The following is a 27,570-nucleotide window of genomic DNA, read 5'->3' as shown; positions in this document are numbered from 1 at the left end:
TGAGAAACAGCGTTTGAATTTGATGGTGCTTGTATTATGATTAATAAAAGATCTTGGGGGCATTTTGTAAAGCATTTTCAAAGCACTGTGAATCCAGTGGAGTATAATTAAAATTAATGCAATAGACAAACACTCTAAAGTATTCCTAATGCCTTGTCTAAAAAGGCTGTTAAATACAATTTTACACATCCCGAAGATTTAAATACCATACTTATCTCTAAACATTTGTAAGTACTAAAGAGATAGAAAAATAGTGCCTTTCTTCTCAACACATTTCAAACAAACTTTTTCTGATGAGAATTAATGAACTCTAAATCTGCTTACTTTGAAAGATGTATAACATATTACAATGAATCTATCACGTTCAGCTTCTGAGCTTCCAGGTACATATATCAAGATCGATGTGGTCTCTAAAGAGCTCCAGCCCAGGATTGTACTTTCAGGTTCTGAGGTAAGAACAAGCAAATATGTGCTTTCAGGAGAATATTCCATGCCACCTTGACTCAGGGATAAGACTTTACCCTGTTTAGTTCTCTGAAATCAATAATGAGCATTGTCTTTTCAAGATGGGCTCTGTCTTTCTCTCAGAAATCTTTCTGGGTAGATGATGTCATTCCCTTATAAAGCCTGTTAGAACGATGTGTTTCCAAAAACCTTAGAGCATGAGTAAGTCTATGAATGTGGCTAAACATTTGAGGCATTCCTGAAGCTGTCTTCCACACTCTGAAGTACAGAAGGCTTGTTTAAGACATTGGGTGCCTTAAGTGGTGACTTTGAATCACCTCAAAATGTTATGTGACCATTGCTCCAATTAATTGTCTTGCTAATTCTACTGTTTGCTGTGTGTCTGCTAAGTACCTGCATTTTTCTAGGCACTGGGGGTAAACAATCACAGAAACAGTAAGTTCCTGTTCTTGTAAAGGATATGTAATAGTGGGGGAAGTGAGACAATAAACAGGTATCAGGCTGTGATCATTGCTATGTAGGGGAAAAAAAAAAAGCAACAGAGTGGCAGAGAATGCCCTTCTAGATAGGTTGGTCAGGAAGGTACTGTCTGATGAGATGACATTCTAGCAGAGACCTGAAAGAAATGAGAAGAGTGTGTCCAGCGGAGGGAACTCCTAGTGCAAAGGCACTGCAGTCAAGGTGTGCTTAGCCTGTCAGAGGAACACCAAGGAGGCAGGTGGCTATAAGGTGGCCAGGGCAGAGTGAGCAAGGAGGATGGTTGGGGGAGGAATCAGAGAGGTTGTGGGTAGGTGAGGGAAGCAGATCAGTAGGCCTCAACGGGCTATGGGAAGGACTTCGTGTGAGACGCAAACCACTGGAAGGGTTTGTGCGGAGGAGTGACATAAGCTGAATTACATGTTGAGATGGTTCCATGGACATAGAAGTGGGGCAATGAGAGAAGCAGAGAGAGCAGTTAGGAGGCTACTGCAATAACCCAGGTGAGAGGTGATGGTGACTAGGGTGGGAGATGAAAAATGGTTGAAATCAGAACACGTTTGAAATACAGAGCTAACAGTGTGTGCTGATGGATTGGATTGGATTCCCAGAGTGAGGGAAAGAAGGAAACCAAAAATGACTCCCGGAGTTTTGACTGAGCAGCTACAAAATGGAGCTGTCTTTTACGGAGAAGGGGAAGACTGTTAGGAGAAAGTTTGAGGAGAGAGATCAGAAATTCGAGTTTGGATGTGTTAACTCTGGGATGCCTATTAGATATCCAGTTGGAGACACTAAGTAACTGGTCTGGGCTAGGGATGTGACTTTTATAGATATCAGTACTTAAAGCTGTGAGACTGGATGAGATCACCTAGGAGTGAATATAAAGAGTGGAAGTGGTCTGAGAACTGACCCTTCGCATTCTCTAAAGTTCAGAGGTCAGGAAAGTGAGGATGATCCCGTAAAGGAGACTTGAGAAGAGTAGCTCACTAGAGTAAGTGTAATCAGCTGCTTCAAATTCTGCTTATAGGATAAGATGAGGACTAAGAATTGACCATTGAATTTAGCAACATGGAGAACATCGGTGAACTTGACAGACAACTCAAGTGCATGTGGAGACCGTGAGTAGATGGCTTTTGGGGGGAGCTTTGCTGCAAATATGAACTTTGGGACAGTAGCTGGTGAGGATGAGATCTTTCTTAACATCCCTTCAACCCTTGAGACCTAAGTCTTGGCTTTGGTCTTTACTCGTGTCTCTCTATTATTATTATTTTTTAACCTTACTGATGTTGACTCTTGCTAAAAATTTCCTCCTCTTTCTCACTGTCAGCACTTATAGAAAATGATTCCTTGTCATCTTTCAATCCCATGTCATCTGAACCTTGTGTCATTTATATCTTCAGATGTGCCTATTTTTTCAGTTTTCATTAACTGTATGTGTGGTGTTGAAGGTATTATATACTTCAATATAAATTCAGCCATTGTTTCAATTGTCTCTTGTTTTGCTTTTAAATATTTTCTTGATTGAACTCTACTGGTCAATGTCATTTCATGTTGATGTGGTGAACACCTGCAAATTCCTCCAAGTTCCTAGAGGACAAAATATACGTAACTATTTTTTGTTTGTTTGTTTGTTTTTGGCTGCGTCAGGCCTTTGTTGTGGCATGTGGGTTCTTAGGTTGCGACGTGCTGGCATCTCTCTAGTTGTGCTGCGTGGGCTCTGTAGTTTGTGGCATGCAGGCTCTCTAGTTGAGGAGCACGGACTCAGTAGTTGTGGCACACGGGCTTAGTTGCCCCGTGGCATGTGGGATCTTAGTTCCCCGACGAGAGATCGAATCTGCGTCCCCTGCATTGGAAGGTGGTTTCTTTACCACTGGACCACCAGGGGAGTCCCATACACAACTATTTATTTAGTAGTTTTTATATTTACCTAAGAGTTTGTACTTTGATTCTTTGTTATAGTCTGGTATAATAATACTCTATGTCAATAGTTTTCTAGTAACTAATAAATGAACTTTAGTGAAATTAAAACATTTAGAAAAAGTACAATTTAGTAGCTGCTGATGTAATGTTTTATTTTCTTGATTCCTTCTTTAGTTTTAAAACAATTAATGATTAAAATAGAAGAATAAATGTCCATATTAAATATATTATTATTCAAATACAGTATTTCATGTGTAAAGTAACCAAACAAAACTTACCAAACAAAACTATTACATCTTGCCATTCATACTCTGCTACAGTCTTTTTTTTTCTTTTTTTTTTTAACATCTATATTGGGGTATAATTGCTTTACAATGGTGTGTTAGTTTCTGCTTTATAACAAAGTGAACCAGCTATACATATACATATGTTCCCATATCTCTTCCCTCTTGCGTCTCCCTCCCTCCCACCCTCCCTATCCCACCCCTCCAGCCTTCTGCTACAGTCTTTTAAAGACACAAATAGCAACTCCAAGTGGTCACATAGAATGACAAAACTGAAGTAACTCAGGTTCTATTTCCTCATATTTACGATCATTGTTTATTTTGAATCTATGGTTCAAACCCAGGAATACGTAGCACCAAAAGGGATGGAGACAAGAATTGTGCCTGAAGCAAGTGTGAACAATTCTGGGCCATTATGTATTCTCACAACAAATATGTGTATCTAAGTCCACATGTGTCCTGGTCCAACTGTGTAACTGGGAGTTTTCCAAATTAACTTCTATGTAGAACACAGTGTTTATTAAATGTTAAGTTTATTAAATGTGTTTATTAAATGTTAAGAAATTAAAATATGCTAATGAAAAAAAATGTGCCAATTTGAAGCTTACACATGCATTATTAAAACAACAGTAATTGTAGCAACTGTTTAGAACACTATGCCATTAAAAAAGTGGGGAGGGGGGCATTTTAGCTCAGACCTTGCTTAGAACTGTCAGCACACGGTGATAATAGAAAGCAGATTTTTATGGGAATTCCCTGGCAGTCCAGTGGTTAGGGCTCTGCACTTCCACTGCAGGGAGCATGGGTTCAATCCCTCGTTGGGGAACTGAGATCCTGCAAGTGGCATGGTCAAAAAAAAAAGAGAGAGAGACTTTTAGTCAATTTCCGTATGTATTTAAATTCTCTACAGACAGTGTGTACCATTATTGCCTGCACCCAGGACTGACTGCCCTCCCCCCCCTCCTTGGTATACATCAGGTGGTGGATATCTCTGCAGGCTAGCAGTGATCAGTTGTGAAAGGAAAACTGATATTGCAGAAGACAGAGAGGGAGAAAATTGCTAGGGCCTTATCTCTGAGTAGATTAGAGGGGATGAGATCAGCCAGCAGAGGGCTGATTTAGATAAGGGCGTAAACAGTTCACACATTGCAGTTGGAGGCAAGGCAGAGTTTACGGGTACAGATGCAGGCAGGCCTGTATATCCAAGGTATTATTTCTTAGTTTCTTTTACAGAAATGGCATTGGATTCAGAGACCTTCCACCCTCCCATAGAGGGTGGGTGTCTATGAATTTCCTTTAAGGACCCTTTATGACCAACTTTGATTTTATTTTCTTGAGTACTTTGGTCATGTCCTTCAATTTATTTGCTCTTTACTGGTATTAATGCTTGAATATCAGCTATGCTGACCCAACAGGCATATTTTTGTGATTTTTGGAACAGAGACTATGAATTCCCTCTAACAGAGAATAAATGTTCTGATTGGGGAAACCCAGTTGTGATCAGTGTAGAATTTGGTCTCCTTCTGCTTCTCATCTCTGAGAAAGATGCTGCCAATCTGAGAGTGGCTGCATGGGGGTGGGACATGGCACCCGGATGCAGCACTTGTCCTTTTCTGTAGGGTTTTGTTTTGATATTTTCACACTGCTCAGAGAGAATTCCACCCAAAGGTCCTCAAGTGCCATGAAAAGGACAAGGAAAGAGCATCTCTGAACGGTGGCGTTGTTAAATGCCAAGAGCCTGCCTCTCCAGTGGATTATTTTGAGACATTGAAATATTTTTCAAAGGCTTTGCTAAGTACTCATTGTGGAAAAGGACAAATTCTATATTAAACTTACACTGGAACCAGAAGTGGCCTTGGGTAAAATTGTGAACTAGATGATGTTTGACACCTTTTATTACCTTTTCCCCCATCAGTGGGTGCTCCATCCCCTTCCCCTAAAGTCTCTTGGAGTCTTCCCCCTCTCTTCCTCTTTGCCTTATATGATTGACTGCCAGAAAAGGCTATACATTGGTAACTTAGATCTTGTTCTTCTCCGGGGAAGTTGCTTCTGCTGCAGGCTTTTCAAACAGAGCTGCTCATTCTTCCTTACCCCACAGACTTCTAACTGCTTCTCTGCTTCCTGTGTGGTCATCCTCCCATCTACCTCCACACTGTAGTCAGTGGAGAACATGCAATCTGGCCCTTACTTACCAGCCAGCCTTAGCTTTGCCAAGATTTCCCTGTTCTCTAGCCTCTGGCCAAACCAAACTGCTGTCATTTCCTCAAACCCACCGCGTTCCCTAGAGGTGTAGACACCCCAAGCTTTGGCTTGTACAGTGCCCTCTCCCTGGAACACCCTTCCTTGCCCCCTTCCTTTGTCCCTTACTCATTCCACAGATCGAAGTTTAGGCATCCTACCCCAGGAAGCCTTCCCTGACTACCCCCATTCAGGTTAGTTGCTCCTCATAAATAATTTTTAGTACTGATCCCGTTATATTGTAGATGCTTGTGTATTTCTCTTCCCCCTCCTCCCGAACTAGGATTTCAATTGGGGTGGCTCTGTCCACAGTGATTTCCCGTTTTGGGGGAAGAGGCCCAAATACAGGGGTGGTGGTAGGTGATGGTGGTATCAATGTCCATCAATCATAAGCTTAGCTAGAGCTTATGATCGATATGTTGGAAAAAAAATTTTGAATGAATGAATGATAGGATGAATTTAGATCTATGCACCACTTCTCCTAAACATAGTTGCAATTTAGTCCCTAATTTTCACCAACAAACAGGCTAGAAATTCCACTTTACAATAGTTTAGCAGTATATTCAAATCAATAACATTTTTTTAACATCTTTATTGGAGTATAATTGCTTTACAATGGTGTTAGTTTCTGCTTTATAACAAAGTGAATCAGCTATACATATACATATATCCCCGTATCTCCTCCCTCTTGCGTCTCCCTCCCTCCCACCCTCCCTATCTCACCCCTCTAGGTGGTCACAAAGCACCGAGCTGATCTCCCTGTGCTATGCAGCTGCTTCCCACTAGCTATCTCTTTTACATTTGGAAGTGTATATAAGTCCATGCCACTCTCTCTCTTCATCCCAGCTTTACCCTTCCAAATCAGTAACATTTAATGAATGCTTTCCATATTGGAGGTACTATGCTAGGAACTCAGGGGGCATATAATGATGAATAATGGCCTCAGTCCTCAAGAAATTTAAAATCTATCACACTTATAATTACAAATACACTTTTTCTTAATAAACACACACATATATCTTCAAGGGGTTGAAAAGATTAAAATGTCTATTTTAAAATTTGGTTTAAATTTGTTTGTGAAAGCTGCCCAAAGTGAAGAAGAACCTTTAGGCTTTTAGCTCCTACGGTGTGCTAGGGATCGAGTTTTTTCATTTAATACTCAAAATCCAATAAAGTGTTATTTCTGGTTGTGAAATGAGAGTATCTGTCTTTTGTTAAAAGTATTTTGGAACCATTCTGTAACTGCAGAAGGTTTTTTCCTGCACTTGAAACGAGACCAGATACTTAATTTCCTTGACCTGTCCACATAAGGATAAAATGTAACCTTAAATTAAAATGGGGAGTTATTGTTTTATGGGTACAGAGTTTCACTTTGGCAAGATGAAAACAGTTATGGAGATGGATGGCACAGCAATGTGAATGTACTTAATGCCACTGAACTGTACACTTAAAAATGTTAAGATGGCAAATTTTATGTTACGTGTGTTTTACCACAATTAAAAAGAAATTAGTTCCAACCTAAAGAAGAGAGCCTCCTCTGATACCTTTCAACAGCTTTGTTGAGGATTAATTTATATATCATAAAATTCACCTGTTTTAAGTGTACAATTTAATGTTTTTTGGTATAGTCACAGAATTGTACCACCGTCACCACAATCAATTTTAGAACATTTCCATCTCCCCCAAAAGCCTATCTTCAGTCACTCCTCGTTCTCACCCCAGCCCCAGGAAACCACTAATCTAATTTCTGTCTATGTATATTTGCCTTTTCTGGATATTTCATAAAAATAGAATTTTGTAATATAGGGCTTCCCTGGTGGCGCAGTGGTTGAGAATCTGCCTGCTAATTAATGCAGGGGACACGGGTTCGAGCCCTGGTCTGGGAGGATCCCACATGCCGCAGAGCAACTAGGCCCATGAGCCACAACTACTGAGCCTGTGTGTCTGGAGCCTGTGCTCTGCAAGAAGAGAGGCCGCGATAGTGAGAGGCCCGCGCACCGCGATGAAGAGTGGCCCCTGCTTGCCGCAACTAGAGAAAGCCCTCGCACAGAGACGAAGACCCAACACAGCAAAAATAAATAAATAAATAAATAAACTCCTACCCCCAACATCTTCTTAAAAAAAAAAAATATATATATATATATATAATATAGGCATTTTGTCTCTGGCTTCTTTCACTTAGTATGTTTTTGAGGTTCATCCACGTTGCTCATCCAGGTTCATGCATGTATCAATACTTCATTCCTTTTTATTGTCAAATAGTATTCCACAGTATGGCTATATCACATTTTTAAAATTATTTATTTATTTATTTTTGGCTGCATTGGGTCTTCGTTGCTGCGCGCGGGCTTTCTCTAGTTGTGGCGAGTGGGGGCTACTCTTCCTTGGGGTGCGCGGGCTTCTCATTGCAGTGGCTTCTCTTGTTGTGGAGCACGGGCTCTAGGCGCATGGGCTTCAGTAGCTGTGGCACACGGGCTTAGTTGCTCTACAGCATGTGGGATCTTCCCAGGCCAGGGCTCGAACCCATGTCCCCTGCATTGGCAGGCAGATTCTTAACCACTGTGCCACCAGGGAAGTCCCTATACCTCATTTTATTCACCCATTCATCCCTTGGTGGACATTTGGGTTTTCCCCACTTTTTCACTATCATCAATAGCTCTGCTACAAACATTCATGTTCAGGTATTTGTGTCAACATATATTTTCATTTCTCTTGGGTATGAGCGGAATAGCTGGGTCATATGGTAAATTTCTACTTAACTTTTCAAGAAACTGCCAAACTGTTTTCCAAAGTAGCTGCACCATTTTACACTTTCTTCACATTCTTGCCAACACTGGTTTGTGCCTTTTTGGTTTCTGTTTGTTCCCTCTGTTCTTTATTTCTCTTTTCTTTTTCTTTTTTTCTGCCTTCCTGTTGGTTACTTATACATTTTTTTAGAATGCCATTTTGATTTATCTATAGTATTTTTGAGTGTATTTCTTTGTGTAGCATTTTTTTTAGTGGTTGCTCTAGGTATTACATTATACACGCATAACTTATCATAGTCAACATTTTTACCAGTTCCAGTGAATTGAAGAAACCGTGTTTTCCTTTATCCTCCCCCACTGATAATAGAATTTGAGAACCACATGAGGCAGTATTACAATTTTTGCTTCAACTGTCATACACACTAGCAAACTCAAAAGAAGAAAAGTCTACTATATTTACATATATTTTTACTTTTCATTCTTCTTCCTGATATTCCTCCTTTTTATCATTTCCTTTCTATTTCAAAACTTCCTTTAGCCATCCTTTTAGGGTAGTTTCGCTCGTGATAAGTTATCTTAGTTTTCTTTCATCTGAGAATGTTTTGATTTTCCCTTTATTTCCTGAGTAATATTACCACTGCGTATGGTATTCTGAGTTGGTGGTTCTTTTCTTTTAGCACTTTTCTTTCAGGCCTCTTCCTTCTGGCCTCCATAGTTTCTGACAAGAAATCCACTTACATTTGAATTGACTGTTTTCTCTCTGTTGTTCAAGTTGGGTTATTTCTATGGTTCTATCTTCAAGTTCACTGATTCTTTCCTTTCTCATTTCCATTCTACTGTTGAGCCCTACATTAGTGTCCTAGGGCTGCCATAACAAACTACCATAAACTGGGTAGTTTAAAATAACAGAAATTTATTGTCCTAAGTTTGAAGTTTGGCTAGAAGTTTGAAATCAAGGTGTTGATAGAGCCATACTACCTCTGAAACTCGTAGGGGAGAATTCCTTCCTTGTCTCTTCTAGCTTCTGGTGTTTGCCAGTAATCCTTGGTGTTCCCTGGCTTGTAGATGCGTCACTCCAATCTCTGCCTCTGTTCTCACATGGCTGTCTTTCTGTCTATCTTTGTCCTTTTCTTATAAACACATCAGTCATATTGGATTAGGGGCCCATCCTACTACAGTATGATCTCATCTTAACTAATTATATCTGCAATAATTCCATTTCCAAATAAGGTCACATTCTGAAGTGCTGGGAGTTAGGACTTCAAAATACCTTTTTAGGGGGGACATAATTCAATCCATCACAAGCCTATCCATTGAACTTTTTATTTTGGTTATTGTATTTTCAGTTGTAAAAAATCCATTTGGTTCTTCTTTATATCTTCTGTTTCTTTGCTGAGACTTTCTATTTTTTCATTTGTTTAAGCGCCCGTTAAATTGCTTGCTTAACTGCTCATTAAAGCAGTTTTATGAAGGCTAGATTCTTGTCAGATAATTCCAGATAATTCCAACCTCTTAGTCATCTCTGTGTTGGTGTCTTTTCTCATTCAAGTAGAGATTTTCCTGGCTCTTGGTATAACAAATGATTTTCAGTTGCATCCTGGACATTTTGGTTATTAGGAGACTCTGGATTTTGTTTAAATCTTCTATCTTAGTAGGTCTCCTCTGACACAGGGCCAGTAGGGGAAAGTGAAAGTACCCACTTGCTACTGCCAAGGTTTCCAGGCCTATTTCTGGCTCAGCCTCTGTTGACAGCCCAGGGGAGGAGGGTCTCCTTGTGACAGTTGGGTAGGGTAGGAGTTCAGGCCCCCCACCCGGCTTCCACTGACATCGCGCTGGTTGATGCAGGGAAGGGGACCTTGTAACTCCTTCTCACATGGCTCCCACGGACACTGCAGGGGGAGGTCTCAATATCACCCAGCAGGAATGAAGGTCTTGGTCTTCTCTGACACAACCCTAGTGGCTGGTGGGGATGCCTCATCATAGCTGGGCTGGGGGGACAAGTCCAGGCATCCCAGGTGGCCTCCAGTGACATTGTGGGGATGGCTGCACCTCGTTACAGCTGGGCAAGAGTGGAAGTTTAAACTCCCTACTCTGCCTTTGCTGACGGCTCTGGGGTGGGGCTGGTTTTTTTCTGTGGCGTTTGAAGTAGAGCAGATATTGTCTAAAAGTTTTCTGTCTTGCTGCCCCTTTTCTGGTCCTTAGCTTGAGAAAAACGGCTTTTGTTCTTTTTGGTCTGTGACCTTTGATGTTTCCGGGTTTGCAAGCTTCACCAGTACCCAGGCTGGTATAGGTGAGGCAAAAAGAAAACAAGGGGATTTACTGCTGTGTCATTCTTTGGGTTGTGAGGTCCCTAACTTCTCTCCACCTTTCAGAGTCTTCTTATCTTTGTTTTATGTATAATATCCAGAGATTTTTTTAGCTGTGCTTAGCAGAAGGAATAGGAAGGAGCGTGTCTACTCCATGTTGTTCCTGCCTCTCCTGATATTTGAAGCATGTAGAATAATATAGAATATTCAAGATGCTACCTTTACATCTTACAAAATGAGACCAATTAGGAAAGAAGATAAGTACAGTTACTGTGGGAACAAAGCTGGTTGGTTCTTTCCACGTCATAGCCTTAATTTCAATTTATTGGTCTTTACCTCCATCTTCTCTAAGTAGAAATTTAGGTTGGAAAATTCACTGGAGACAGCAGACATTATTCTTGCTAATATTTCATGTTCACATTTGATTATACACATTGTGATTAAAGAAATGAAAATGGAATAATTTGTTAGCTTGGAAATTACTGAATTCTTATCAAGACCCCGATGAGAATGTTGAAAAGTAGCCATAGGGAAAACTGTGTTTGAAGTCATCCTTCACACTTTCCTTGAGTTAATTATAGTCACTAATTTTCATATGCACACAATGTATACATCTCTTTCATATTAAAACATTTAAAAATAGGTAGTAATGTGAACATTAACAGTGTTCCACTGTGTGATAAGGTCACCAGTTGGCCATCGCGCTATGTCACATGGTCATTTTAACTGAAATCCTATTGGGGTAGGGGGGAGGGATTCATCGTGGTGGAATTGTATCTGATGTTCAAATAATATAAGTTGATTTTAGAGTTGTATTAGAAAATGGAAAATGTTATAAAAGTGCAGAGTATAAACAAATCAGAACTACTAACATTGCAGCCATTTCAAAGTTACAAGGTGAGGTAGAGATTATGTGGATTTTCATTTCCTGAATGATGTGAAGGATGAAACAGAGGCAGAGAAACACAGTACTGCTGGGTTTAGTGCATTGGGTGAAAAATGTTCAGAAACTAATTGTGAATATTTGCTGCCTTAAGGCATATGCTCATAGCCTAACTTGTATTTTTCATTACTGGTAAATATATTATTTAGAGTCTAGAGTTACTGAAATGCCCTGCATTTGACTGTAAAATTTAATATGTGAAAGATAATGGGCTGTCTCTAAAATACATTTTTAAAAACATTCTTATTCAGAGAAAGGACTTCATAGATATGGCCTTTTCTCACAATAAACAAAGAGAAGTTTTTTCTTTACTTTTATAATATCACTCACTGAAACCTCTAGGCAAAAGTAATATGAACTTACAGAATGCAGAGAAATTAATCTGATTATTAAGATTTGCTTAAATGTTACAAAACTAGTGTTGATTACAAATGATATGTTAAATAGATATTATAGCCTCTAAACAAAACAGGAGAAAATGAAAATCTGATGCTCTGAACTGTGATGGGCAATTGGGGAAGAGCTTTATATTTTGCCACAGGTGTAATTTCAAAAACTGTGTACTCAAAGACAGACCAAAGCTCAGCATTCCTTTTTTATTCTCTAATTACTAACGTAAAAAAAAAAAAGTTACTGTAAAATTGCCTCACTGAGGCTTTGGGATCTTGACATTTCAATTTTAGCATCAAAAGTCTTTTGTGTATGCAACACACTTCCCCTCTGAGTTTGAAAAATTGACAAAAGAAATGTGATCATTACATGACTACAACAGTCTGCTTGTTTGATGATAACCTGGGGTCAACACTATCAAATATCAGCCTATAAAGATTCCTTTACATACTTCTCAGATGCTCTTGTGACTGATGAGGGTACTCAAGAAAGCTTAAATTCTGCGATTACAATGAGGAAAAACCAAGCCTTCACTAGGCACCGTCCAATCAGAGAATGGGTCCTGTATTAGTTATCCCATTTTGTGTAACAAATTATCCCCAAACTTAACTGCTTAAAATGACAAATATTTATTATCTCACACAGTTTCCGGTTCAGAGTCTCTCAAAGGGATGCAGACAAGTCAGGGCTGCAATCCTTTGACAGCCCAAATGGGGAGGCATCGATTTCCAACAGGGATCCCTGTTGGCTATGGGCTGGAGTCTTCGTTCCTTGCCACATGGGCCTCTCCACAGGCGGAGTGCTTGACTGTCCTCACAACGTGACAGCTGTCTTCTCCCAAGTGAGTGATCTGAAGGAATCCCAAGGAAGGAAGCCACATTCATTTATAACCTAATCTTAGAAGTGATACATCATTACTTCTGCTTTTTTGTTGGTCACCCAGACAAACCATGCTACAATGTGGGAGGGGAGAACACAAGGTGAATACTAGGAGGTAAGGATCTTTGGGGGGCCATCTTGGAAGCTGGCTATCTCAGGTCCCGAGCAGAGTTGCAACTTGGATTCACCTGGAATGTAGGTTAAAGTATACCTCCTCTAAAAGCCATTGTCTATTACTGGTAAGAAACTATATCTTAGTCTACTAGTGACCATGCAGACAGACCACCAGGGGCAAATAGAAAGTTACTGACATTTCTCTGCCAGTTACATAACCTCTTGGCAACCTGAGTCTACTAAGTATACTAAGAAACAACAGTTCAACTCAGTCACACTTTTTATGGGTACCAAGGTCCAAATTTAATTTCAAAAGTATGTATGATCTATAGTATAGCCCTGAGAAGGGTAAAATATATAATGAAGTAATATAAAACAGTATGCTGTCACAAAAAGTTAGGTGATTACTAATCCTATGCATTTAGGAATAAAGTTTTAAAACTTGGCTATGAAAAAGATGAAAAATGAGATTTTTTGGCAATAAGCTGAATAATTGAATTGAATTTTTATGATATCAGTAGGAATCAATGACTGCTTTTAGCTTTCTGTTTTGGGTGTAAGTTAAGTCACTTTGAATACTTCTGGTAGTAAATTGCCAGGTAGAGATACAATCATTAAAAATTACTATGTAACATTCTTGGCTTTTTGTAAAAGAAATTTCAGATAGTTTTCAATTTAGGAAAGTCTTCTAAAGGGCTTCATATAAATTAGCTTCTTGAAACTCACAAACTATAAGGTACCTGGCCCAGGCAAAGCAAATACAGAATGGTTGGATATAAATAGCTTTACTGAACTTACATGCACAAATAAATAAATAAACAGCCAATTTTAAACCTGATAGGATTTTTAATCATTCAGTAACTTAGCCATCTGGTTAGGTCAGGATCTATCTGCAGGCTAGAAAGGCTGTTTTAAAAGGCAGAGTAGTGGCAATAAATGACTTGTTCCCTTATCTAACCATCTAGGTTATCTGTGCTTACATCTACCCTCAGCCCTAGGCAAGGTATGCCCTAGATGCTCTACCCTTCAGGGGAAGGAGGGAATTATTACAGGTCAAGAGTGTCATTTCTGCCTGAGGAGGAAAAGGAGCCTGGGTGGTATTGGGGTGCTGACTTTATTTTAGCAGTGGTTCTCCAACTTGGCTGCATAATAGAATCAGATTCTCTGGGGTGAGACTCAGGTGCCAAACCTTTATTAAGCTCCCCAGGTGATTTCAGTGTGCAGCCAAAGCTGAAAATCTTTGGTTTGGGACAAAGAGTCTCATTGAAGTGCCCATCAGAATCACCTGGAGAGCATGTTAAAGTTACAGAAGGCTAGGTCCCAGCCTCAGAGTTTCTGATTCAGTAGGTCTGGGGAGGGACCCAATAATTTGCATTTTTAACAGGTTTCCAGATGAAGCTGATGTTGCTGTCGTACACTTTGAGAACCAATCTTAGAAGAGTTTGACTCTTATTATATACTGGAGTTCAGCTGTGACTGGGGCGTAAGGGGAGGAATGAAAATTGGCAGAAGGAAAGGACAGATACCACTAGCTCCCCTCTTCTCAAAGGTAAAGTGAACTGGGATCTACCGCTGCATTGCTCATCCCCTATTTTCTTAGCCTTTATTTTATAGATTGAGAAAATAAAGGCTCTTCAAGGGTCATGTGAACGGCCCAAAGCTGGTTACACCAGAGTTAACCACCCCGTTTTATCTGGTCTCTTTGCACTTTCAGGTCAACCTCTTAACTGCCTCTGCAGCGCGACTCCACTTAGCCCTCGTTATTAACCTTTGTCTCCTCCCCCGCCCCGCCCCCAGCGTCCTGACGGCGTTGCGTGGACAACGTGCACCTACGTTCAAAGCACGCAAAGAACGGTCCTCGGAGGCGCATCGCGTGCTGCGCAGGCGCAAGCGGCAAGGCGCTGGAGCGGCGGTCATGGAGTCCGTCAACCCGGTGGTAAGGACCACCAGCCTGGCCTCTCGGCCTGTGCTCCGTGCAGAGGGAGCGCGGTCCTGGGCTCATGGTAGTGGAGCTCCGTACACCCTTTTTTTTTTTCCCTCCTGGCTCTTTACAGACTTTCAGGAGCCCTCTCCCTTAGGGGCTCCTCTGTCCTTCTCCTCCGTGTTAGAGGAAGTAGATGAGGGCCAGTAGCTCAGCCGGAAGTTGGACCAGGCCCCCCGCCAGAAAAACAAGCGCCCCTCTTCTTCTTCTTACTCCTCATCGAACTGAGGTCCTCTAGAGTGAGGATTTGAGAAGGTGGTTAGAGACGGAACGGAACTTAAGCCTCCCAGTTTAGTGTGTTTAGAATTACTGAGTTCAGTTGTAGTCTAATTGTAGTTCTTAATTTTAGTATGACCACTGTTGAGTCTAAGCTATATTATTTACCCGAAATAACAGGTAATGTGATACTTTAGGTTACCCCACCACATATTTTTAGAGTTCTCCCGCACCCCTCCATTTCCCCATCCTTAAGCATCTTAATGTTTAAGTGTACAGTTGGAATTGATAAAACGTCTGGTTGCTTTGTTACCATTAAGGAGTACGTAAACCTCGCATGAGAACTGACAGGCTAAATGGTCTTGTGAGACCCTCTATCAATCCTAAAAATTGATTTAAAGAAAAAAAGTCAAGAAATCACGTTTATTTTCAGTTCATTTCAACAGACTTCACATTTGGTGAAAGGCAATGTGCTTGTCCTGATCTGTGTTGTTTTATGGGTTCCATCTATACATACGAAGGATAAAATGGTTCATTTCTGAAGACAAGTTATTCTTTTAATGTGTATCCTTTTTCTGATAATGTATTTTAATATATGTGAAATAATTATGCTTGAATGTAAGCTTACTGTGTATACCATTTTATTTGATGATGAAACTCCAACGAGTGTGTGTGTGTTTTCTTTTACATAGGGAAGAGGTTAAGATGGATTTCCTGGGCTATGCATAGTGGACTATACATATACTAATGAAAATAACAGGGAAAGAATATAAAGTCTAGCTGTAGTCCTAGAAGAGAAAGTATGTTCAATTCCTACTTTGCTTTTGAAAAATTATGTTCTAATGGGTTATTTTTGATGGCTGCTGTTACATTCTGAGGGTAGATCTTAAAAGATGTTTTTATCCGTAGGAGTTTTTACCTCTAGCTTTAAGTGTGATCACACTAGCTGGGCCTAACACTGACACATCAGATAAGCACGGCTTTATCAGGGTAGACTGTTTTAGAAGAAGGAACTAATCTAGGGCACTTAATCTTATTGACTATGCTTGTGAATAACGTATTATTTAAATATTACTGATTGGCTTTTTCATAGGCTCACTCTGGGTCTTTAGAAGGAATATGTTTAATACCTAACTACTCTTCGCATGAATAGGAGTACTTAGAATACTAACTGAGTAGTATGAAAAAGCAGTCCTAGAATGACAGAATTTTCAATTTGGCCTGATTAAGCAATTTGAAATAAGAGCAATTCAACTAAATTCCTATTTTGTTATTTCTTATCAGTAGAACTTCCACTAGGTCAGTATTGTCAGTACACTTAGCATTGCCATTCTTTTTTTGCATTTTTTAATTTTATTTAATTTTATTTGATCTTTTTTGGTGGTGCCGCGTGGCTTGCGGGATCTTAGTCCCCACACCAGGGATTGAACCCAGGCAGTGAAAGCGCTGAGTCCTAACCACTGGACTGCCAGGGAATTTCCTAGCATTGCCATTTTGGACTAGGGTGGGAGTGGAGCACAGTTTACATAGATTTGAAGGACTCAGTTTATTTCACAGGGCTGTTTTTCTATTGATATTGACCAGTTTTTAATCTGGTAAAGATCTGCTTTTAGGATGTTACTTAGTCTCTGCAGTATGCAGATTGTGGAAGGGTAAGGTTTGTTTATGTCCTCCATAGTTTCTCTTAGGAAATCCTTTTTGGTGCAGTTGTACTTTTACTTGACCATGGTTCAGAATATCTTTTTGGACTCTGTATGTTGGAAGCGGGACAGAATTTGGTGACTCTATTGTAGATGCCCCAAATTTATGGCTTGGAATTTATTTACATTTATGGAAGTAATATAGCAAACTCTAAAAAAGCTCTCTGGGTCCCTCTGAGAAAAAGGTAAATTGAAAACAAAAGGTTCATTTCCACCTGTCTTAAATTAATTTCCTTTTTAAAAAGGAGTGTGGAGGTTAAATACTGACACAAAAGCCAAGGATCCTAAAAGTAACCATACATCTTGATGAGATTATTATCTCATATTTTCTTGTAGTATTGTGATTCAGCCCTATAGATAAGCTGAGACTGTGGGTCTGAAGTTTACCAATTTATGGAAAGCTAAGACTGTATTTGGAATAGGATGCACAGAGTGAAAATCCTTACGGTGGCTTTTCTTCAAATATAAGATTAGAAAGTGTATACTGCATGTTTTTTAAGGCTGGATACACTCAAACTTGAGAATGTAAAACTTTAACAATTGCTTTTATGTAGCCTAAACTCTACAGATCTGTAATTGAAGATGTAATTGAAGGAGTGCGGGATCTATTTGCTGAAGAAGGTATAGAGGAACAAGTCTTAAAAGACTTGAAGCAGGTTTGTAGACAGTAGAAGTTTCTCTCTTGTTTTTTCAGCTTAAAAAAATGGATAAATTAAATTCAAACCCCTTAATTATAGTTTAATACCCATTTACTGTGCCTTCAGCTGACAATTTAAAAGTAAAAAATATGAGTAAATATCCTAATTTTTTTTTTTTAGAGCAAACATTTTGTTTTTCTCTGCAGCTCTGGGAAACAAAGGTTTTGCAGTCTAAAGCAACAGAAGACTTCTTCAGAAATGGTGTCCATTTGCCTTTGTTCACCCTTCAGTTGCCACACAGCTTGCACCAAACATTGCAATCATCAACAGGTTGGATATAGTTAGTAAATTAGTACTATATGCAGAACAAATTCTCATTTGGTGGTGGTTTGGCATTAGGGTAATGTTCTTAAGGGGAGAGGGCTTGGACTTCAAAATCATTGCTATTAAAAGAACACAGGATAAGTCATCACTGCCATGTAATTATTGACAAAAAAATTAGGTTATTTAAACTATTTTTAAAACTATTATAGTCCACAAAGGTGACAAAGCCTTACTTCATAGGAACAAATTATATAGTTTGTGGGCTATTGGAAATACCCTTTGTTTATCTCAGAGGATTTGATTGGCTCTAGTAAAGGAGTAATCCAGCCAGTTGGTGAAGAAGCAGAGGGAAAGATGGGTGCTTGCAAGCTTGTGCATTCTTTCTCTTTCTCTTGCTATCTGTATGTATTGTAATTCTGTAATTGAAATGGAAGCAAAATGGAGTATAAACAGGAATATGGAGGTTATTCAGGCTACTTCACAGTTTTGGATATAAAATGATGGCTAGAAATGGACCATATGCGTATTGTCTTTAATCTTGGACTTAAATCTAGACCTCTGCTTTTAAGGGAAATATTTGTCCATATTATGTCTATCAATTTAAACTGGAAAAGACTAACTGCTAAAAGATAAAACAATACTATTATATCTTTCTAGCCTTTATTTCTTTTTTTCTCCTCTGATTCTTATAATCCTTATGCTATCCTGATGTGTGTGTATATACATCTACATGTTGATGTACAGAGATGCAGGCACATAGGGATGCACTGACAGCCACAGAGGCACACACCAACAGACATATCCAGACTCAGGGGACACACCCAGATACAGACGTGTGCAGATACAGACAGACACACACAAGTAGGTTTTATTGGATTTAGCCGAAATTCAATAGATGAATGTCTGCAAGAGGTAAGGGTAGATTTTGGATTAGATTGTCAGTAAAAACTAGATTGTTCATGGCATACTTGGGAAAATTCACATGAAAATCTTGTGGGTCAAGGTGAGGGGAAAATATCGATAGTAAGGAGGCTACTACCTCGTCTATTGCAAAATGAGAGAATTTAAGTGTGACAGCAATTATAATGTATAAAAATGAAAATAACAATGAGTGTTGAGTTACCAAACACAACTTATATAATGCTGTGCTTAAAATGTGTAACGTTGCTCTTTAAGGGTTAGCATGGCTGTTTTAATTATTAAGCTGACACACTGAATTACATCAATTGTTCGGTTTTTGGCTACGCTTTCATTTTTAACTTTACTGTTTTATTAGGGCATCCCTTTTATTTCTCTATTTAAATAACATTCTTTTAATTTTTTTCTTCATTAGAGAACTTTAAAGATTTTTTCCTTAGGAGTGGCTTGGAGGGTGGTGAATGTGGAGTAGTAAAATATTTGATTGTCTTTTATGAAAAGCATGGTTCTTAAGAAAAGACTAGCTGGAACCCTATTGTAATACTTGATTTTGCCTCAAGATGGTAATATTACCAGTGATTTAAATCACAAAATAGTCTTGCAACTAATATATCTAGCTGACTTTCACTCAGCACTTCTTTCTTTCTAATTCTGTCTTAGAGGTTAGAATAATTGAAATAATTCCATTTAAACAAGACAGTTTTTCTTCTTATTCTTTTCTGCATCATTCATGATGAAGTGAAGAGGAAGCACATGTATCCTGTAAAACTGCGTTATAGGCCTTTTTCCTATCCCGCTTCATTTCTAGGTACTCTGCAATAAGATTCTTGAAGTAAACAGCCTCATAAAATTGAAGTACTTTTTAATTATATCATCTTGTTGTATGCTTCTAAAAGCCTGATTAAGGTAGCCTAAACATACGCTACAACCTTTCTATCTCTTGATAACAAGTTCAAATTAAATCTACAGTGGAATGAGTCCTTTGCCTTTGTCTTCTCCACTGTTAAAATTTGTTTGCCCTGTTGTATTTTCTTTGACTCTGTTATCCATTTGTTTAGTCATTTGCCATATCTTCAGTTGTCAACTTTTTTTTTTTTTGGTCTCAGGACCTCTTTACACTTAAAAATTGAGAACCTCAAAGTGCTTCCTTTTATGTGGGTTGTTAGTATCTATTTACCATATTAGAAATTAAAGCTGAGAAATTTTTAAAATGTTGATTTATTAATTTAAAAAATGATTGTATGTTAATATATATTTGTTAAAAATAACTCTTTTCCAGAATAAAAAAATATTTAGTGAGAAGACTGGTATTGTTTTACTTTTCTGCAATTCTTGTTAATGTCTGGCTTAATACAAGACAGCTGGATTCTCATATCTATTTCTAAATTTAATCTGTTGTGATATGTAGTTTTGGCAGGAGAAAATCTAATCTTCCACAGATAGATAATTGGAAAAGGAAGAGTGTTTTAATAGCTTTTTCAGGTAATTTGGTACTATGCTAAAACTCAACACGTGGTAGTTTCTGAGAGGTTAGCTGCAAAGTGTAACCTGAAACCATATCAATGGACTTTTTGTGATGTTACAGTTCACTGGTATATCTTGCATTTTGAATGACTGTCTAACCCCTGTGTAATTTTGTAACATACGTGGGTGACGTGGAAAATATTGGTTCACTGAGTTATACATTTGACACATTGGTCATTGTACAGGATAAAAAATCATATTAATATCTCCACATATCTCACAGAAAAGTGTTTAAGTATTGGAAAGCGATGAAGCTTACTGTAATGGATATAGTTTTCAAAATTCTAATTTTTGCTTGAAAGCTTGAATTTTATCATTGCCAAACAAATACTGTCAGTTTGTTTTCCTTGAGGTGATGGGCACACTTAGTTCATTTTCAAAAGATTGCCAAATACCCAAGTCTGATGAACCATAGTTTCTGTCAGTTTTTCTTTCAGGTAAAATAGTGTTTCTTGAAAAAAGAAATTAGCTAGGTCAGCTCCCAACTTAAACAATAGCACCATTGGATTTCCTCATACTTCCCTGTACTTCTGTATGCTACAGAAATGCTTTATATGTTCTTCCTATTTCCTCACACAGAATATTAAAAGCAAGTATACTTGAGGGTTGAAATTTAGTAAAAATAATTCTTTATGGTTACATTAAGGAATTTCTTAAGTGAAACAGTTTTGTTGTTGCTGGTTTTATTTGTTTATTTTTAAACTGTGAGTAAATAGCAATGGAGAATAAATACAATGAGCACTAGTAAGGTTTGGCGCTTACAAGCTTAATTCACGTGAAGGTGCCTTCAGTTTTATTTATCACGGCTTTGTGCTATCAGTGCAAATGTCAGCACCACCCCCCGCCTTAAAATATTTAGTGAAAAATTAAAAAGGCATATATTGTTTTGATATTATAAAAATAGTTTTGACCTTATGAACACCCTGAAAGTATCTTAGGGACCCCCAGGGGTTTGTACACTAAACTTTGAGAACTGCTGTTCTATTCTTATATTCTATTATATATAATTTATAATCCACTTTTAAAAAATACTTAATTTTTTAGAACATCTTTAGGTTCACAGCAAATTTGAGAGAGGGTACAGAGATTTCCCATGTACTCCTTGCTCCCCCTCATGCATAGCCTCTCCAGTTAACATACCCCACCAGAGTGGTACATTTATTACAGTTGATGAACCTGCATTGACACATCGTAAACACCCAAAGACCATAGTTTACATTGTCACTTTTGGTGTTGTACATTCTGTGGGGTTGGGCAAGTTTATAATGACTTGACTCCATTGTAATAGTTTCATACAGAGTATATCCATTGCCCAAAATATCTTCTGTGCTCCTCTGCATCTGTTCCCCTCACACCAGTCCCTGGCAACCACTGATCTTTTTACTGTCTCCATAGTTTTGCCTTTTCTAGAATGTCATGTAGTTGTAACACTATAGTATACAGCCTTTTCAGGTTGGCTTCTTTCAGTTAGTAATATGATATTTATATTTGGCTGCGTTGGATCTTCGTTGCTGCACCCGGGTTTTCTTTAGTTGCGGTGAGCGGGGGCTACTCTTCGTTGCGGTGCACGGGCTTCTCATTGCGGTGGCTTCTCCCGCTTCAGAGCACAGGCTCTAGGCACACAGGCTTCAGCAGTTGTGGCATGGTGGGCTCAGCAATTGTGGCTTGTGGGCTCCAGAGTGCAGACTCAGTAGTTCTGGCGCACGGGCCCAGTTGCTCCGTGGCATGTGGGATTCTCCCGGACCAGGGCTTGAACTCGTGTCCCCTGCATTGGCAGACGGATTCTTAACCATTGTGCCACCAGGGAAGTTCAGTAATATGATTTTAAGTTTCTTCCATGTCTTTTCATGGCTTGATAGCTCCTTTCTTTTCAGCACTGAATAATATTCCATTGTCCGGAGGTACCACAGTTTATATATCCATTCGCCTACTGAGGGATGACATCTTGGTTGCTGCCAGGTTTTGGCAATTATGAATAGAAGTGCTGTAAACATTTGTGTGCAGGTTTTTGTGAAGAAATAAGTTTTCAGCTCCTTTGGGCAAATACCAAGAAGTGTGATTGCTGGATCATATGGTAAGAGTATGTTTAGCTTGGTAAGAAACTGTCAAACTGTCTTCCAAAGTGGCTGAACCATTTTACATTCCCCAGCAATGAATGAGAGTCTGTTGCTCCGCATACTTGCCAGCATATTGCTGTTATCAGTGTTCTGAATTTTGTCCATTCCAGTAGGGGTGTAGTGGTATCTCGTTTTAATTTACATTTCCCCAATGACATATGATATGGAGCATCTTTTATATTTTTCATATGCTTATTTGCCATATATATATCTTCTTTGGTGAAGTGTCTATTTAGGTCTTTGGCCTATTTTTTAATTGGTTTGTTTGCTTATTGTTAAGTTTTGAGAGTTCTTTGTGTTTTTTTTTTTTTTGGTAAATTTGCCTTTTATTTATCTTTTTTTTTTACTTTTTTTTAACATCTTTATTGGAGTATAATTGCTTTACAGTGGTGTGTTAGTCTCTGCTGTAGAACAAAGTGAATCAGCTATACGAACACATATATCCCCATATACCCTCCCTCTTGAGTCTCCCTCCCCCCCTCCCTATCCCACTCCTCTAGGTGGACACAAAGCACCGAGCTGATCCCCCTGTGCTATGCGGCTGCTTCCCACTAGCTATCTGTTTTATATCTGGTACTGTATATATGTCCATGCCACTCTCTCACTTCGTCCCAGCTTACACTTCCCCCTCCCCGTGTCCTCAAGTCCATTCTCTACGTCTGCATCTTTATTCCTGTCCTGCCCCTAGGTTCTTCAGAACCATTTTTTTTAGATTCCGTATATATGTGTTAGCATATGGTATTTGTTTTTCTCTTTCTGACTTACTTCACTCTGTGTGACAGACTCTGTGTCCATCCACCTCACAACAAATAACTGTTTAATTTCTTTTGATGGCTGAGTAACATTCCATTGTATATATGTGCCACATCTTCTTCGTCCATTCATCTGTCAGTGGGCACGTAGGTTGCTTTCATGTGCTGGATATTGCAAATAGTGTTGCAATGAACATTGTGTTACATGACTCTTTTTGAATTATGGTTTTCTCAGGGTATATGCCCAGTAGTGGGATTGCAGGGTCATATGGTAGTTCTATTTTTAGGTTTTAAGGAACCTCCATACTGTTCTCTATAGTGGCTGTATCAATTTACATTCCCACCAACAGTGCAAGAGGGTTCCCTTTTCTCCACACCTTCTCCAGCATTTCTTGTTTGTAGATTTTTTGATGGTGGCCATTCGGACCAGTGTGAGGTGATACCTCATTGTAGTTTTGATTTGTATTTCTCTAATGATTAATGATGTTGAGCATCCTTTCATGTGTTTATTGGCAATCTGTTTGTCTTTGTTGGAGAAATGTCGATTTAGGTCTTCTGCCCATTTTTGAATTGGGTTGTTTTTGATATTGAGCTGCATGAGCTGCTTGTATATTTTGGAGATTAATCCTTTGTCAGTTGCTTTGCAAATATTTTCTCCCATTCTGAGGATTGTCTTTTCATCTTGTTTACGGTTCCCTTTGCTGTGCAAAAGCTTTTAAGTTTCATTAGGTCCCATTGCTTATTTTTGTTTTTATTTCCATTTCTCTAGCAGGTGGGTCAAAAAGGATCTTGCTGTGATTTATGTCATAGGTTGTTCTGCCTATGTTTTTCTTTAAGAGTTTTATAGTGTCTGGCTGTACATTTAGGTCTTTAATCCATTTTGAGTTTATTTTTGTGTATGGTGTTAGGAAGTGTTCTAATTTCATTCTTTTACATGTAGCTGTCCAGTTTTCCCAGCACCACTTATTGAAGAGGCTGTCTTTTCTCCATTGTATATTCTTGCCTCCTTTATCAAAGATAAGGTGACCATATGTGCATGGGTTTATCTCTGGGCTTTCTATCCTGTTCCGTTGATCTATATTTCTCTTTTTGTGCCAGCACCATACTGTCTTGATTACTGTAGCTTTGTATTATAGTCTGAAGTCCAGGAGCCTGATCCCTCCAGCTCCATTTTTCTTTCTCATGATTGCTTTGGCTATTTGGGGTCTTTTGTGTTTCCATACAAATTGTAAAATTTTTTGTTCTACCTCTGTGAAAAATGCCATTGGTAATTTGATAGGGATTGCATTGAATCTGCAGATTGCTTTGAGTAGTATAGTCATTTTCACAATGTTGATTCTTCCAATTCAGGAGCATGGTATATGTCTCCATCTGCTTGTGTCATCTTTAATTTCTTTCATCAGTGTCTTATAGTTTTCTGCATACAGGTTTTTTGTCTTCTTAGGTAGGTTTATTCCTAGATATTTTATTCTTTTTGTTGCAGTGGTAAATGGGAGTGTTTCCTTAATTTCCCTTTCAGATTTTTCATCACTAGTGTATAGGAATGCAAGAGATTTCTGTGCATTAATTTTGTATCCTGCTACTTTACCAAATTCATTGATTAGCTCTAGTAGTTTTCTGGTAGCATCTTTAGGATTCTCTATGTATAGTATCATGTCATCTGCAAACAGTGACAGTTTAACTTCTTCTTTTCTATTTGGATTCCTTTTACTTCTTTTTCTTCTCTGATTGCTGTGGCTGAAACTTCCAAAACTAAGTTGAATGATAGTGGTGAGAGTGGGCAACCTTGTCTTGTTCCTTATCTTAGTGGAAATGGTTTCATTTTTCCCCATTGAGAATGATGTTGGCTGCAGGTTTGTCATATATGGCCTTTATTATGTTGAGGTAAGTTCCCTCTATGCCTACTTTCTGGAGAGGTTTTATCATAAATTGGTGTTGAATTTTGTAAAACGCTTTTTCAGCATCTATTGAGATGATCATACGGGTTTTCTCCTTCAATTTGTTAATATGGTGTATCACATTGATTGATTTGTGTATATTGAAGAATCCTTGCATTCCTGGGATAAACCCCACTTAATCATGGTGTATGATCTGTTTAAAGTGCTGTTGGATACTGTTTGCTAGTATTTTGTTGAGGGTTTTTGCATCTGTGTTCATCAGTGTTACTGGCCTGTAGTTTTCTTTGTGACAGCTTTGTCTGGTTTTGGTATCAGGGTGATGGTGGCCTCATAGAATGAGTTTGGGAGTGTTCCTCCCTCTGCTATATTTTGGAAGAGTTTGAGAACGATAGGTGTTAGCCCCTCTCTAAATGTTTGATAACATTCGCCTGTGAAGCCATCTGGTCCTGGGCTTTTGTTTGTTGAAAGATTTTTAATCACAGTTTCAATTTCATTACTTGTGATTGGTCTGTTTATATTTTCTATTTCTTCCTGGTTCTGTCTTGGAAGGTTTTGCTTTTCTAAGAATTTGTCCATTTCTTCCAGGTTGTCCATTTTATTGGCATACAATTGATTGTAGTAATCTCTCATGATCCTTTATATTTCTGCAGTGTCTGTTGTAACTTCTTGTTCATTTCTGATTTTATTGATTTGAGTCCTCTCCCTCTTTTTCTTGATGAGTGTGGCTAATGGTTTATCAATTTTGTTTATCTTCTCAAAGAACCAGGTTTTAGTTTTATTGATCTTTGCTATTGTTTCCTTCATTTCTTTTTCATTTATTATCTGATCTGATCTTTATGATTTCTTCTGCTAACTTTGGGGGTTTTTTTGGTTCCTTTTTCTCTATTTGCTTTAGGTGTAACATTAGGTTGTTTATTTGAGAGTTTTCTTGTTTCTTGAGGTAAGAATATATTGCTATAAACTTCCCTCTTAGAACTGGTTTTGCAGCATCCCATAGGCTTTGGGTTGTCATGTTTTCATTGTCATTTGTTTCTAGATAGTTTTTGATTTCCTCTTTGATTTCTTCAGTGATCTCTTGGTTATTTAGTAGTGTATTGTTTAGCCTCCATGTGTTTGTATTTTTTACAGATTTTTTTCCCTGTAATTGATATCTAGTCTTGTAGTGTTGTGGTTCGAAAAGATACTTGATATGATTTCGGTTTTCTTAAATTCACCAAGGCTTGATTTGTGACCCAAGATATGATCTATCCTGGAGACTGTTCCATGAGCACTTGAGAAGAAAGTGTGTTCTGTCGTTTTTGGATGGAATCTCCTATAATTATCAGTTAAGTCCATCTTGTTTAATATGTCATTTAAAGCTTCTCTTTCCTTATTTATTTTCATTTTGGACGATCTGTCCATTGGTGTAAGTGAGATGTTAAAGTCCCCCACTATTATTGTGTTACTGTCGATTTCCTCTTTTAGAGCTGTTAGCAGTTGCCTTATGTGTTGAGGTGCTCCTATGTTTGATGCCTGTATATTTATAATTGTTATATCTTCTTGGATTGATCCCTTGATCATTATGTAGTGTCCTTCCTTGTCTCTTGTAACATTCTTTATTTTAAAGTCTATTTTATCTGAGTATTGCTACTCGAGCTTTCTTCTGATTTCCATTTGCATGGAATATCTTTTTCCATCCCCTCACTTTCAGTCTGTATGTGTCCCTAGGTCTGAAGTAGGTCTCTTGTAGACAGCATATGTACAGGTCTTGTTTTTGTATCCATTCAGCCAGTCTGTGTCTTTTGGTTGGAGCATTTAATCCATTTACATTTAAGGTAACTCTTGATATGTATGTTCCTATTACCATTTTCTTAGTTTTTTGGGGTTTGTTATTTTAAGTCTTTTCCTCCTCTTGTGTTTCCTGCCTAGAGAAGTTCCTTTAGCATTTGTTGTAAAGGTGGCTTGGTGGTGCTGGATTCTGTTAGCTTTTGCTTCTCTGTAAAGATTTTAATTTCTCCATCGAATTTGAATGAGATCCTTGCTGGGTAGAGTAATCTTGGTTGTAGGTTTTTCCCTTTCATCACTTAAATATGTCCTGCCACTCCCTACTGGCTTGCAGTTTCTGCTGAAAGATCAGCTGTTAACCTTATGGGGATTCCCTTGTATGTTATTTGTTGTTCTTCCCTTGCTGCTTTTAATATTTTTTCTTTGTATTTAACTTTTGATAGTTCGATTAATATGTGTCTTGGCGTGTTTCTCCTTGGATTTATCCTGCTTGGAACTCTCTGTGCTTCCTGGACTTGATTGACTATTTCCTTTCCATATTAGGGAAGTTTTCAACTGTATTCTCTTGAAATATTTTCTCAGTCCCTTTCTTTTTCTTTTCTTCTTCTGGGACACCTATAATTTAAATGTTGATGTGTTTAATGTTGTCCCAGAGGTCTCTGAGACTGTTCTCAATTCTGTTCATTCTTTTTTCTTTATTCTGCTCTGAGGTAATTATTTCCACTATTTGATCTTCCAGGTCACTTGTCCATTCTTCTGCCTCAGTTATTCTGCTATTGATTCCTTCTAGAGAATTTTTAATTTCATTTATTGTGTTGTTCATCATTGTTTGTTTGCTCTTTAGTTCTTCTAGGTCCTTGTTAAATGTTTCTTATATTTTCTCCATTCTGTTTCCAAGATTTTGGATCATCTTTACTATCATTATTCTGAATTCTTTTTCAGGTAGACTGCCTATTTCCTCTTCATTTGTTTGGT

General features: G+C 38.5%; 1 protein-coding gene across 1 annotated transcript in view; it reads left to right on the top strand.

The window, feature by feature from the left end:
* Window positions 1–14,489: 14,489 nt before the first annotated feature.
* GTF2A1L (general transcription factor IIA subunit 1 like) overlaps window positions 14,490–27,570 on the top strand; it is a 59,200-nt gene continuing 46,119 nt past the window's right edge. The window contains exons 1-3 of the mRNA XM_060309122.1: window positions 14,490–14,699; window positions 17,215–17,316; window positions 17,505–17,628. Coding sequence (XP_060165105.1) covers window positions 14,679–14,699; window positions 17,215–17,316; window positions 17,505–17,628 — 247 coding nt within the window. The 5' untranslated portion in view covers window positions 14,490–14,678. The remainder of the gene's footprint in view (window positions 14,700–17,214; window positions 17,317–17,504; window positions 17,629–27,570) is intronic.

Source organism: Globicephala melas, chromosome 12 (assembly GCF_963455315.2).
Source record: "Globicephala melas chromosome 12, mGloMel1.2, whole genome shotgun sequence".
NCBI lineage: Eukaryota > Metazoa > Chordata > Mammalia > Artiodactyla > Delphinidae > Globicephala > Globicephala melas.
The sequence above is the reverse complement of the archived record's forward strand: the minus strand, read 5'-3'. Positions and strand labels throughout refer to the sequence as shown.